The 13,793-nt window shown below is 47.4% G+C and overlaps 1 protein-coding gene across 5 annotated transcripts in view; it reads right to left on the bottom strand.

Annotated features, from left to right (window-relative positions):
• Positions 1 to 989: 989 nt before the first annotated feature.
• Positions 990 to 13,793, bottom strand: part of ARHGEF6 (Rac/Cdc42 guanine nucleotide exchange factor 6) — a 103,567-nt gene continuing 90,763 nt past the window's right edge. For 3 of the 5 annotated variants that reach the window (XM_058713825.1, XM_058713828.1, XM_058713827.1), the window contains 8 exons: positions 13,164 to 13,309; positions 11,915 to 12,040; positions 10,424 to 10,444; positions 9,223 to 9,316; positions 7,867 to 7,956; positions 5,815 to 5,914; positions 4,069 to 4,123; positions 990 to 3,464 (listed from right to left, as the gene is read on the bottom strand). In XM_058713825.1, the coding sequence (XP_058569808.1) occupies positions 3,324 to 3,464; positions 4,069 to 4,123; positions 5,815 to 5,914; positions 7,867 to 7,956; positions 9,223 to 9,316; positions 10,424 to 10,444; positions 11,915 to 12,040; positions 13,164 to 13,309 (773 nt within the window). In that variant the 3' untranslated portion in view covers positions 990 to 3,323. The remainder of the gene's footprint in view (positions 3,465 to 4,068; positions 4,124 to 5,814; positions 5,915 to 7,866; positions 7,957 to 9,222; positions 9,317 to 10,423; positions 10,445 to 11,914; positions 12,041 to 13,163; positions 13,310 to 13,793) is intronic. The other 2 variants (XM_058713824.1, XM_058713826.1) reach the window with 2 other exon arrangements.

A 13,793-nucleotide genomic window follows, 5' to 3' on the forward strand; every position in this document is an offset into this window, starting at 1 on the left:
TCGTGCGCTGCTGGTGGGAATGCAAACGGGTGCAGCCGCTCTGGAAAACGGTAGGGAGGCTCCTCAAAAAATTAAAAATAGAACTGCCTCCGACCCAGCAGTCGCACCACTAGGTATTTCACCAAAGGATACAAAAATGATGATTCAGAGGGGGCACAGGCGCCCCAATGTTTATAGCAGCGCTATTGACAACAGCCAGATGTCCACCAACTGACGAATAGATGAAGAAGATGTGGTATGTATACACGGTGGAATATTACTTGGCGAGCAAAAAGAACGACCGCTTGCCATGTGCAACAACGTGGATGGAACTAGAGGGTATTCTGCAAAGTGAAATTAAGTCCGTCAGAGGAAGACCAGTACCATATGATTTCACTCATATGTGGAATTTGAGAAACACAACAGATGAACATAGGGGAAGGGAAGGAAAAATAAGATAAAAACGGGAAGGGAGGCAAGCCATAAGAGACTCTTAAATACAGAGAAGAAACTGAGGGTTGCTGGAGGGGTATTGGGTGGGGAGATGGGCATGAAGGAGGGCACTTGTCGGAATGAGCACTGGGCGTTACACGTAAGCGATGAATCCCTGGGTTTTACTCCTGAAACCAATGCCACGCCGTATGTTCACTAACTTGGACTTAAATAAAATGAAAAAAAAATTTTTTTAAGGGGGCAGGAACAGATGCATCTGTCTCGAGGGGGAGCAAATATTTTCATCGTGACTGCTGACACCAGCATTCCAACTGTGGGCAAGATAGAGGCTACCACTGGTTGACCAAAGCCCGACACCGGGCGGAAAATGGTGTAGACAGGTCGTAGGCTGGGGCCAGAAGGAGAGGGGCGGAGAGGTTAAGGAAGGTCCCGTCTCATGGCACGAAGTATCTCTGTAAAGTGGGGAGCAAACGTCCCCTGCCCTGAGTGAAGACACGCGGGAGGAAACTGCCACCAGCTGGTGGGGGCGGGGGGAGAAAAGGAAAGAAACACAGGACTTAGTTTATAAAGCACTGTTATTCTTGTTTATTGAAAATGTCCGTTTGAAAAGTCTTCAAAATAAAAACAAGTTAGAAAATCTGAGCTTGTGTCAGAAGGGACGCGACGGAAGAGGAGCTACAAAGCCTCTAAGGGCAGCGGTTTAATTACAGGGTGACAGGAACCCACTTATAGAGTATTGTAAACAACACAACTACGGAGACACTGCTCTCGGGCTAACATGGCTTCGTTTCCTTTATATTATTGTTTAACGTGCGAGTGCGGACATCACTCGGCGTAAGCTTCAGTACCCAGCGTACCGAGGGCCTCTCCTGAGAAGGGCCGGGTTCCAGACACATGCATATGTACACGTCACTTTAAAATAAAGACCTTTCACTATGCTAAGCAATCCTACACCTTATCAACTAAAGGATTTCGCAATCGCAACAATGTTCCCTAGGGGTATAGTTTGTGCCATTCACTGCAAGCCATTGGTTAACCCCAGACGGGGCGGACGCTAAGATCTGTGTGGCTGTTGTTAAGTTTTAGGTGAGGGACGGCACATCTAGACTGCTGGGCTTCCACACAGCTTCCAAAGACGGCCGCCTGGGGTTGGCTGATGGTGGGCGGCGGGAATAGTCCATTTCCCGTGGATGGTGTCATTTCTGCCAGGCGGCAAGCAGTCAACAGCCCCGTACCGTGTAGCTGTGGGAACTTGAGACCCCCCGGTACCAAAAAAGGAAAACGGGCTTAGCAGGCTGGGGGTGTTCAAGCTTCAAGTTTGGTTTCTAGACAACACTTGCAAAACCCACATTTATAGGCACCCGTCAAACGTATCTGGAAGACAACCTTGACCGGTCCATTGGCCCTTTGCCTCTCTTTCCAGTGATTGTCCCCGCCTGCCCAATGGCACCTGTCTTTGGGAGAGAGAGGGGCGGGTTGTGCTGCTCTGTCCCGGAGCCTCATGCCAACGTTCGACTGTGTCGAATTCGGATGGATGCTGCTCTTCTGTGACCCTCTTCTAAACCGGGTTTACGTGGTGCTCATTTTTGAGACACTTACAGAGGCGATCACTTGATTCAAAGGGCAACTTTGGCAAACCGGTTCCAAATACTCAGCTTCACTAGTAACCAGCGCACGACCACTGGAGGGGTCCTTTCTTTCTGGATATACAAACCGGACCAATAGCACATCTCTGCAAATGATGCTTCGAGCCCTACTCGAAGAGGCTGATGAACATACAGCTTCTCACAGCGTATCTGGAGAGCAATACGGGGAATTAAAGCTGTCTACTAGGGCACAATATCTCCTCGATGCAGATCGTTTTGAAGGATGAGAAGTCGCGAGGCGAATACGCAGTGTGGATGAAGGAGCGGCTCACAGTCCGTATTTTTTAAAAGTAAGCAAAGCGCACACTTACTGGTTTACGCACCAGTGGGTATGGTTGGCTTAAAGCACTGGGGAGACATAAACCTTACGCGGGAGGCAGAAGGTTAGGGGAGGAAACCTATCATGCGCTGGGGAAAGATGGCCAGCTCTGCTGCTGAAGGGGAAGATTGTCTAGTGCAATTTGCTAATGGGTCTGGTGCTGGCATGGATGCGTGGGGCTTCTGCCCCGTAGAGTGAAAATGTCAACCCGCACAAAAGAAATAAGGGTGCTACTGTCTTCTTGGCCCTACAGACAACACAGGGCGGTAACAACAACAATAATAATAATAACAATAAAAAGTGTGCATTGAGGGGTGGCACATGATCACCCGGGGAAGGGTGGCTGGGTCATTGGGCAAATGTGCTAGTCTTCCACTCACCCTACCCTAGTCACAGCTCGGGGAGCTTCGCCTTCATTAAATTGGGTACTGAGGGGCTTCCAGATACAAGAAAGCGTTCGAGAAAAAGTCAAGTTCACATTTACTAAGCCACGGCCAGCCACTTTGCTCTGGTAGCCAGCCGCAAAAGAGTGACCCAGGGGTAATGGCTGGTAAAGAGGCACTATGAATTGAAGGCCATCTGAAGACCATTTAAGTCACTTGCCTACACTAGGTTTCCCTTTTCTCATCGGATGGAAAAGACTCTGGGGAGATTTCTACCACCTGTCAGAAGGATCTGTCAGAAGGAAAACAACCAACCAGTAACCAACCAACAAACACTCAAGCAAACAGGGAGACAGAGAGAGAAAGCGAAGGAGAGAGAGAGAGAGAGAGAGAGAGAGAGAGGGAGAGAGAGAGAGAGAGAGGGAGAGAGAGAGACTGACTCCGATACAAAATGAAAACCGAAGAAGTGAGCAAACAGAGCATTTGAAGCTGGACATTTCAAGATGTCCCGAAGGCAACATCTGCCCAGCTGCACAGTGATGGTTATGGAAGGATGGAGATCTTGCTACTGGACTCGGCCCGAATACACTCATCAGTTTGCTTCAACAGCCTCCGGACCAGCTTTTCTAGGTCCCTCCTTGATTTCAATTCTTCTTCCAGGCATTGCTTCATTCTTTTATTTTCCTGTGATGGGAAAAGACTTGTCAATTCCCAAACCAAGTGGCCCCTTCTCAGGGCTCCTCCTGCTTATCCTGTTAGCAGCTTTCACCACTGACTGTACTTTCCTTTCTCGTGCTCCTCTGTCTCACCCTGAGTTTTGTGACAACTTCCCGAGTGTTCTTCCAGTCTCCGTTCTCCCCCCTCCAGTCCATCCTTTACCCCGTCACCAGGCACAGCCAGTCCCCAAACACTGGGAAGAGTGTGCATCATGAAACAGCGGATCACATCTCTAGAGGAGCCCACAACTCAAGATTTATGGTTCTCTTTACACTTATCCACTCACGGATGACTTAGCTTTGTAAAAAAAAGTTCTGTTTACAAATGTCCGAGAGCATGAAAGTTATAACTAAGTTGGGGACCCTTTTGGAAACTGCTAAATAGGTATATGAGCAATCCTGAGAAATTTAAACCCAAGACCACATGGGAAAACCAACAAGACCCACCTTGAAGACACAAGGAAAATAAAAATCCCCACCTCATCACCTTGTCCCTGGACCTCTCCTGAGAACACCTACCAGTGCGTGGTCCTGTTCTATGAGCTGAGAAAATGACTTTTATATTTCATTACCTGTTTCAGTTCTTTGACCTCATCCTTCAAGGCATAAACAGTATCGACAAGACTCCTAGAACATAAAGTTCAGAGTTTAACAGCTGGCACTGAAATACTGTTAAGCAAAACGTAACAATAAAAGCAGCTTTCTAGAAATACAGATCCTGAAAAGCAGTGGACTTTCCAGCTGGTCGGGAGACATAACCGCCAAGAACGGTCCTCGTGGGGCCCTATTTTTGTGGGTGAACAACCATCAGCGCACGTGGTCATTCAAACACGATGTCATTACACCTTTTCTACACTGCCCTCCTCCTTGGCCACTTGCTTCCCAGCTGGGTGAACACAAAAGAAGAGACTAGGGCTCATCAAAAGGTTTCGATTCTTTCTCTGGGGCAGGAATGAACATCACCTAACATACAATGAGGGCCGTCATGAGGTCCTGCCTATCCTACAAGATCTGTGCCATGGCATTGCACTTTTCATCTCTCTGACCCTACATGACCCTACATGACACAAAGTCAGAGGCATTATTTCTGGAGGATTCCGTCTATTCCAAAAGAGAATTAAAGTGCCCTGGCTGAGTCAGAACAGTCACTTCCCGGCTGGCTCTGCTCCTGGACAAGAACTTTGGAGATCCGGGTTCCAGTTCTGATCCTACCACCTACCAGTCCTCCAACCTTGGGTAACCTTGGGTACCTTGGGTAGTTTCTTTCTCCTCCTCTCCTTGTCTTAACTTTCTTCACAGACAGAATGGGGATAATAGTACCTTCCCCAAAAACCTCACAAAGTTATCGTGGGGATTAATACAGCTACAATAATTATAATGACAATGATTATCATCTATTAAGTGATTACCATGTGCTAGCCTTTGTATTTATTTTTCCATTTAACCTCACAACAAACCTTAAAGTAGTACTATCATACCCATTTACACATGAGGAAACTGAGGCACAGAGAGGTAAAGAGGTTTGCACCTAGGCCATACAGCTAACGTGATGCAGAATTTGGACTTGAACCAGGGCTGTCCCCTTGAGCCCAAGTGCTTTACCATTTTGCCACATCACTTCACGTACCAGATGGAAAAACACATCGACAATGTCAAGCACTTTGAAATATGCTGTCCTAGGCAAATTTAGGCCTGACTTCAGAAATGACTCAAGTTTAAACAAACCATTTGGCTGGCCACTTTGTGTTTATTTTATGAGCCCATGGGTACTTAACCTGATTCTCGCCCGTTAGGTCACCCTCACTGCCGTGCAAAGGTAGACCAGGGACATCATCTCCCTGAACCCCAGCTTCCGCGCCTATAGAAGTAGTGAACATAAAGCTTATCTCACTGGGTTTCTGTAGGATTCTAAATAGGTCAAGTGTGTGAAAGTCCAGTGTTTGACTCAGTATGCATGAGAAGCATCCATCTGGGCAGGGAAATTGGTGCTGTGGCCTTCCCCAGCGCCATCTAGATTCATCTAGAGTGCTATTCTTGTGTGCCCTGAAGCACCGTGCCGTATGAGGGAGCTGATCCCAGGGGCAGCCACCAAGCAGAGAGTTCTGCCCGCTTGGCCTCCCTTTCCCCCTTCCCTTTGTTGGCGGGGAGGGGGGGGGAAGCCCTCCCACCGCTCCCAACTGCATGAGAGCAAAGAGGGCTATATTCCCGGAGAAGGACGGACTATCCTTCGGTGCAGGCTTTGCAAGAGACCCACTGCCCTGCCAGAACCTTCTCTCCGGCCCCCAGACAGATCAGAAACAGCAGCCTGCTCTACTCACTTCTCTTCAATGATGGTCTGGCCATTGCTCCTGGTTTCTTCAATGATGAGCTTTTCTTCCTCGGGGAGTAAGACCTGTGGAAGCGAATCTTTGCGAGCACCTACAAACAAGGATTCAGAGAGGGCAGAAAGGGGACAGTTACTGGAGACTATTCTAGGTGTCGGCCCCTTCCACTGTTGTCATCGAGGGGTCTTTGTGGATGGCATGCTGCTGCCTTGCACCCCAGAGAGCAGTCACCCAACATTTGGTGACTACACCTTCCCGACTGAGGAAACGGCCAAATACACCGATTCAGTCTCGAAGCGGGGGGCCGGGGTGGGGAGCGTTCAGTCAGTCAAGGCCATTTTGGTCAAGGGTAGAGCGGGGGTTGGGGATTATCACATCATCTCAAAGATGTGGGCATCCTTAGGGCTCTGCTCAGACTGCCTCGAGGCTCTGGGACAGAAGAGGTGACGGAACAGACAAGGGACCTGGCCAAACAGCTCTCCTGTATGTCCAACCTCCCCCTCACTTCCGGATCCTTCCTTTCAGAGCTCAAGCCCTTAAACTTCAGTCTCCCTGAGCCACTGGCGTCCTCTCTTCAAAGCCTAATTCCTTCAAGTCATGAGTGCTCACTGCCTCCCCTTTGCTGAGGTGGCCCTGTGTCTGCCTTCCACAGGGCCCAGCACTTGGTAGGTGCCTAATAAGGAGACAGCGGACCGACTGACTGATCAGTTAAATGCAGCAGGAAACAACAGCAGTCGTTTCCAAGGAAGCACGACTTCTGGCCGGAGAGGGACAGAGGATGGGAGGTCACCATGATGCTAGACGCTTGCCACGTGTCAGGGGAGGCTGGGCAGGAGGGGCAGAAACGTGACTCTTTAGGCCACAACACCTGCCTGCCCCTGTGACACATCTACAGACACTGTCGACATGAAGAGAGCGGGTTCAGGGAGCAGGTGAGGTCAGGTTTTGCACAAGGGAGGCTTCTTCTGGGGCCTCCCTGTCCCCCTCGCTTTCCTAGTTTTCACGACACACATTGCTTTCCCTTTCCTTTCCTGCCTCCTCGAAACTTGTTCTCAGAGCTGGGCATGCCCAAGGCCACAGCCAGGATTTGTCTGTGAACTAGATGGTGTGACAGTCCTCCCTTCACCGTCAAACGTGTCAAGTTCGACATCAAACGTCTTCCTCCCGCCAGCCTTAGGGACAAGTTACTCCGAAGGCATCGGTCAAGGCAACCCACCAAAGTGATCCCCTCCCCCCCCACACCCAAGTGATTGGGCAGTGGCTGTGTTACGGAGCACTCGTGTCTTAAGCAAATGCAGACAGCAGACACCTCACTTGTGGTCCCCTGAACGCCTATAGTCACGGAAGACTCGTGTCTATGTGACTTGGTTTGGAAAAAAAAAAAAAAAAAAAGCTCAAGGATCAATCAGAAAACATCCGCTTGCTTTCCTTTGGTGCCTGAAAGTTGCTGGGGGGAGGGGTGCGGGGAGGGGGGGATTACCCTCCCCCATTAGCTCCCTGTAAACTGCACACATTCCAAACAGCCCCGGCTAAGCAGCTACATTTCCAGAATTTCAGAGCAACTTTGAAACTTGAGCTTGGTGAAGCACTGTTCGCTTAAATATGCAGCTGATCGGAGATAGTATTGTGACTTCCTTTCCAAATCTGCCCATGAGAAGAGATTAGCATCAGTTCACAGACACAGGAACTCTCTGGGTTCTTTAATTCCTAACTAGTGCTGGTGAAGGCATCTGCGTACTTCAAAGGAGAATGACTTTTTAAAAAACTTCTTTTGTTTTCATTTCTATCACCTCCAGCTTTTTTACTCTTGCGTGTCTCTTTCTCTCCGGGTGAAAAGAAAACACTGCATAAACAAACCGCCGGGCAGCTAAAAGCCCCTTATCGGAAAGATGCAGTTCTGCTCTTCTGCTCGCTGCTCCTCGGCACAAAGTCACCTGCTCTCCACACCCTGCAACCCAGCTGGGCTGCTTTTCTCTTCTTCAAAGAGGTGCCGAGCAGTAAAGAAGAAACAGGGCTCATTAGAGAAAGTGGTTTGGGGGAACCTACTTGAGCCATGGCCTTGTTGAAAGTTTGCGCTGGTGCAGTAGGCTTCGATCACTTTCAGGATCTGAGCATCTTCTTCCAGAGCAGCCGTACCTGTGAGATTTAATTACCAATGAGTTTGCAGAGACATCTACGCCCCTGGACCCTCAGAATCATGCACTGCACTCAACTGCTAGGGACTGGCCTCCCTGACCGGAAAGCTTCCTCCCCCAGTGGCTTTCTTTCCAGAGTTCTTTCCTGAAGAAATGTCCTCATCACTTTGGGGCTTTTGGTTTTAAGTTTATTTTGAGAGAGAGAGAGAGAGAGTGTGTGTGTGTGAGAGAGAGAGAGAGAGAGAGAGAGAGCGAGAGCCGGGAAGGGGCAGAGAGAGAGAGGGGAAGACAGAGTCCTCTCCACGTTGTCAGCACAGAGTCCGACGCGGGGCTCGAACTCATGAACCTCAAGATCACAACCTGAGCTGAAGTCGGACGCTTAACCGACTGAGCCACCCAGGCAGCCCTGGGGCTTTTACTAGACTCTTAGAGGCCGCAAGGACAGCACTAGCCTCAGTTCTCATCCGATATATACCACAACCTGCCTCTCCCTCAAACTTCAAGACTTCCCTTCTCTAGGAAGCTTTCCCCCATAGACCTCACCCGTTTTTCCAACCAGCCAGCAGAGTCATTGATTCCCCCTCCTGCCTCTCCTCCTCCAACTCATTCTTGAAATGACTGGAGGGCGAAACCCTGCTAGCTAGCGGGCGGATGCGCACATCCCGGTGGGGGGTGGGGTGGGGTAGATGCAGAAGCTGGAGTCCAGCAGATCTTTCCAGACTGTATTTTTGGCCAGGACGCACAGATCCGTCACCCCTTGGTGATACATCACTTACTCCTTCATGTGTGTCCCAAAGGACCTCGTTCCCAGCCATGGAGGCAAATACATACATATCCACTGGCTGACCGACTCTGCAGCCTGACTCTGAATCCAGCTGCTTCTATGCAGCAGCTGCCCGATTCCTCGGCTAACTCAGAGAACGTCACTGAGCATTAACCTTCCAGAAGGATTTCAGCCTTCAGGTCTATTTAGTGTATCCTGGTAGAGGAAAATATCTTGGGCATCAGAAACTAAGGGAAAAAATGTATCCGTAGCAAACAGGTCCCTTTAGTGGTTCTCAACCAGGCAGGGCAAAATATTCAAAACGAAATCATACAGGCGGCAGCTGACTCAAAAATCTTAGAGGTGACCAAACCCTTGAATGCATGCATTTTTTCTTCATGAAACAGGGGGTATGGAGGACAAACTGCTCTAATCATCTGCTTTCAAAAAAATCCTTCTGCTAGTTCATCCATAACCGACCTTCCAAAAGTACAAAACACATACTTTTCCGAATCACATACTCCTCCTCCGATGGCTTTCTTTCCGTCTTTCTTTTATGAAGAAACTTCTTCATCGTTTTGGGGCTTTTACTAGACTCCTGTAAGGACAGAGGTTTGTTTAGGAATTAAAATTCTCCCCCCAAGACAAATTAAAAAGAGCAAATGAAATGAAACCGAATGGCTCTCTCTTATTTTGACAGTCCCAAAAGGGCATCAAAGTTTAATAATGTACACAATAAAAAATGGCTCCAAGAAACTCTAAAAGCTTCCATAAAACAGAGGCAGTGACACTGGCCTCTCAATCGCCATAGGGACAGGTGCCGTGTACAGAGAAAATAGTGGGTGTAGATCCTAGGGAAACAACCGCATTCCTAACTTGGTTTATAGTCCTCGCTGATACAGTTTCCAGGGAATCAAGTAACAGTTGTAAATACTAATATGGTACATACTGCTTTTCAAGGAGCTTCAAAGCTTTTAAAATACATTTTCCTTAGTGACAGTCCCACAAAGAAGAATATTAATTTCCATTTGTCAGATGGGAAAATTAAGGGACCAAAAAATTTCCCTGAACTCAGAGAGAAGAGCCAAATGAGGGATGTCCTGATAAATAATTTGGCGTCAGGAGCAATGGGTGTAGACCGAAGCTTAAATATACATACAGAAAGCTGTATTTTTAATTAGCAGATAAAAGAGCCATGGATTACTGAATTTGCTTTTGCCGGATAAGTAACCGGTGCTCATTATCAGGTATCCAAACAAAGAGATGAGAATCTCAGACCCTAGTGACCGTCTTATCCCAATGTTCCATGCAAGGTATATACGTGATGTGTGGGTCATAATTAGTACCTTAAAATATACGGGACAAAACAATTTAATTTCTTCCACTTAGCCACAGCGACCCACTTAGACTTGAAAACGGACATGGAAAACTCACATGTGACAAAAAGGATCGGAAAAAGAGCGTTTACCAAAAAGACACAAGGAAAACAGGCATTTTCAAGGCGTCTAAGACAACATTTTCATGTGGATTTCACAAGAGGCTGCTTTCTGAAGAAAGTACTTACATGTCAGAACTGCATCTTCGTACTTTAGCCACCAATGAGAACAAGGGACAAAACAAGCATAAAGGAAAAGCTTCACTCATCAGAGGTGACAGCACAGCATTATGAGGCCACTGTAAGCCAAAGATATTGTTCTACCCTTACCTTTAAGATATAAGACATCCTCTAAAGTGAATATGTAAAGAAAGAGAAAATGAGCGTGAGAGGTCGATGGTTATAATGATCAAATCCATTTATCAGTAATTCTAAAACAACAGTCAAATGTTAGTGTCATCATCAATTACACAGAACATCATCATGTTTCCCGCATTAGTCTCAGATGCAAAATTGTCATGCGAAAGCCCAAGGAATACAGTTCTGTGCAGAATAACAAATACTGAAAATAACTGAAATACACACTATACGCTAAGAGTATATTAATAGCTCTCTTCTCCCAGCAGAAACAACGTGATCATGCCTTAGTTTTAATGGATTAGTTCTGCGAAGGATTAAGTTAACTGGACCCTTCAAGGCTCACCTGAATTCGAACTTAGGAACTGACAATTACAAAATAGCGATCGTTAAAAAGGGGACCCAGATAACTATGATTTTCCCGGGTCGATTTCCACAGCAAACCTGTGGGACTGTTTCCTGGCCCAATTCTGAACAGAGGTACATAATAAGGATTCAGCTCAAGCATTATTTCTCCTGTCATGCCCAGTTGAAACGATCAAAAATTCCTCCGGTGTCAATACCGCTCTATTTTTACCGCACTCGGAGGCAACAATTAATCGAGACAGTAGCACAGTGTTTGAAATCAAAACAAACTTGAGATTGAGCTAAATCTGTGTTGCGCATCAAAACACACAGTCGATATGGCAATATACGCTGTCTTTGCTCCCTAATTCTAAGATGCGTCTCATAACCACCACGATCTTAAACCTTCAGTCAGGAAGACCTAGTTAAAGAACAGTTACTTATAAATGAGGCTCTTTACTGAAAGCTGAAATGATGATTAACATCTTAGGGAAGCAAAACAAAACAAAACAAAACACCGTTTGGATGGAAAAACTAACACTCCACACAGTTACAGAAGCCAGTGACTGACATTTCCTGACTGTGACTTTCAGGAAAAAAACAGAAAGAACCTTGAAGTCCCCATACTATCCAAATATCCAATGTTGCTTAGAAGCCTCACTTGAAAAGACATTCTTTTCACTAAATTCTTTTCCCTTTCCAACTGCAGCAGAAGGTCCAGACTCTCATAGTTCAGACTTATGGCTTGGTCCCATAAGACTTTCCTGATTTGGCTTTAATAGATCAAAATGATCCAAAATGCAGAACTGGGTCTGCTTGGTCGCAAACTGAACTCCAAGGAAGTGGCTTCTGTTTAAGATGTGTGGACATTATATACAATTATCAGGAAGGGACCGGGGAACCCAGGCAGTGCACATAAACCCTTCTGGATAAATATTTGCACAGGGACAATGGGGAAATGGAAAATTAAGAAATAACAACATCCCCGAGTCTAACGATTCACGACTGACTGACATGTATCACCTAGCATAAATTCTAGCACATCCCCACAGAACTCTTCGGAATAAGCTGTGACATTAGCTTGACAGACACATTTTATACCATATGTAGCAAAATTACCTCTTTATAACCTAGTGCTGCTGATGGTCTAAGTGGAGGTGCGGGTCGTAGACAACTTAAACTCCACGGTTTTATAATCTGAGGAGGCTCCAAGGGTCCTCGGGGCTGTCCGGTAGAGCTAAAAGACTGGGAAAATGTCTGATGAGATGCTGGCGATCTGCCACCTGAACCCGACCTTGTGCCGCACGGCAAGAGAACAATAGTTTCATTGGATCAGCAAAGCCAACCACAGGAAAGGAAAGGTGGGAAAACAAAAGTCCAGATGATGGGGTCTCTAAGGAACAGCACAAAATCGACTCAACATCCTACGGGCCTGTCTTCCCTCTCTCTTCTGGAATTTGATTCACTAAAGTCAGGGGTGGCTTTCCTTCATAAGAGAGGAGAGTGGAGTCAGCACTGGATGGCTTCAGTCGGGTGCTTGGCACTCTATCTGGTGCTGAAATAGGTTATCTCAGCAGAACTGCCTACGACAAACCTTAGCGAAGTGAAGTAACTAACTAGCTAGCAATTGACAAAGCCAAGATTTGACCTCAGATCTGATGCCGGAGCCCTTGTTCTTCCCACCACATCGCACAGTGCCTGAGACTGGAATTTTGGCATCACCGGTTGGAGTGTTAACAGCACTGCAATCTTCGCTCTCACTCAACAAGTACAGTAAAACCTCATCAATTCCAAGTCCAGGAATTCCAAATTCGTGATGACTTGGAAGAAGGCAGCGGCTGCAAGTTTACCCTTGAAGGTTGCCCGGTGAATGTGGTAGCCTAAATGAGATTACGTGGAGATGGTGAAGTACTTGGGCAGGTAAACTATCTGTTTTTTGACTCAGCACACAACGAATAGGAGAATAACGGCTGCTAATTAACCCGTTGGGATGAGCACTGGGTGCTGTATGGAAACCGATCTGACAATAAACTATATGTAATAAAAAAAAGTGAAAAGAAAATAAATCTCGTTTACCGCTAGAACATCTCAGTGGGACTTCTGATTAGACAAAACTTTGCGGGCAGTTGGCGGGAGCTCCTCAACGCCGTCCGACAAAGCCGCACACCTCTACGTAAAACCTTTCATTAATTTGGATGGACCTCCCTCCACAAGTAGTCAGAATTAGTGAGGTTTAACTGTACTTCAAGACCTACGAATATAGACAACCCAAAGACTAAGGGCACGCTCACTGCTTCTTGTAAGTCCTCTGCAGGCAGGTGTGACGAGAGACTCAGTAGTCCCCGGACCGCACAAGTGGACAACTTACGGAATGAGCACCAGAAGAGGACGACGATGTTTTGGATAATGAGCTGCAAGAGGCAGGTCCCCTGATCAGTCTGCACAGCTGCTCCAGCCATTCCTGGAAGTCCTGGCTGTTGTTGCAATGGACCACAGTCCTCTCTACTAGGTTACCTGCATTGCCCCATTGGGAGCATTTGGAGACAAAAGACACGGGGGGCCTTGAGTTCACCTCATTCATAAACACACGTCGAGCAACTAAGGCTGGGGTGTCTGTTTCCATGAGTGTCCACAGCGATGAGATAACCCCTGTTGAAACCCCTGCTGAAGCAAGGCCAACATCCGATCTCGGGCTCCCTACCGGGGAACGAAGGGGGTAAGGCCCGGGGCCACCATCCCAGCGTGAGCTGCTATGCCCTCTCGGTGCAGAGTGGAAATCACGTCACGTGGAAATCACACGGGCCTGGCAAAAGGGACCGTAGGCCAAAAGGTCAGGCCTGGTATTTTGCTCAATTTGTGCCTCTACGTCAGTCCATTCTGTTAGTTCTAACAAGTAGCTCCGATGCAAGAAAAGATTGAAACCAATGGCCACGCCGAGGCTTTTGAGTGGCCAGGAGACTTGGTTCTGTCGCCGGGCCCTAATTATCCCAGAAAATGG

This window comes from Neofelis nebulosa, chromosome X, assembly GCF_028018385.1.
Source record: "Neofelis nebulosa isolate mNeoNeb1 chromosome X, mNeoNeb1.pri, whole genome shotgun sequence".
Taxonomy (NCBI): Eukaryota; Metazoa; Chordata; class Mammalia; order Carnivora; family Felidae; genus Neofelis; species Neofelis nebulosa.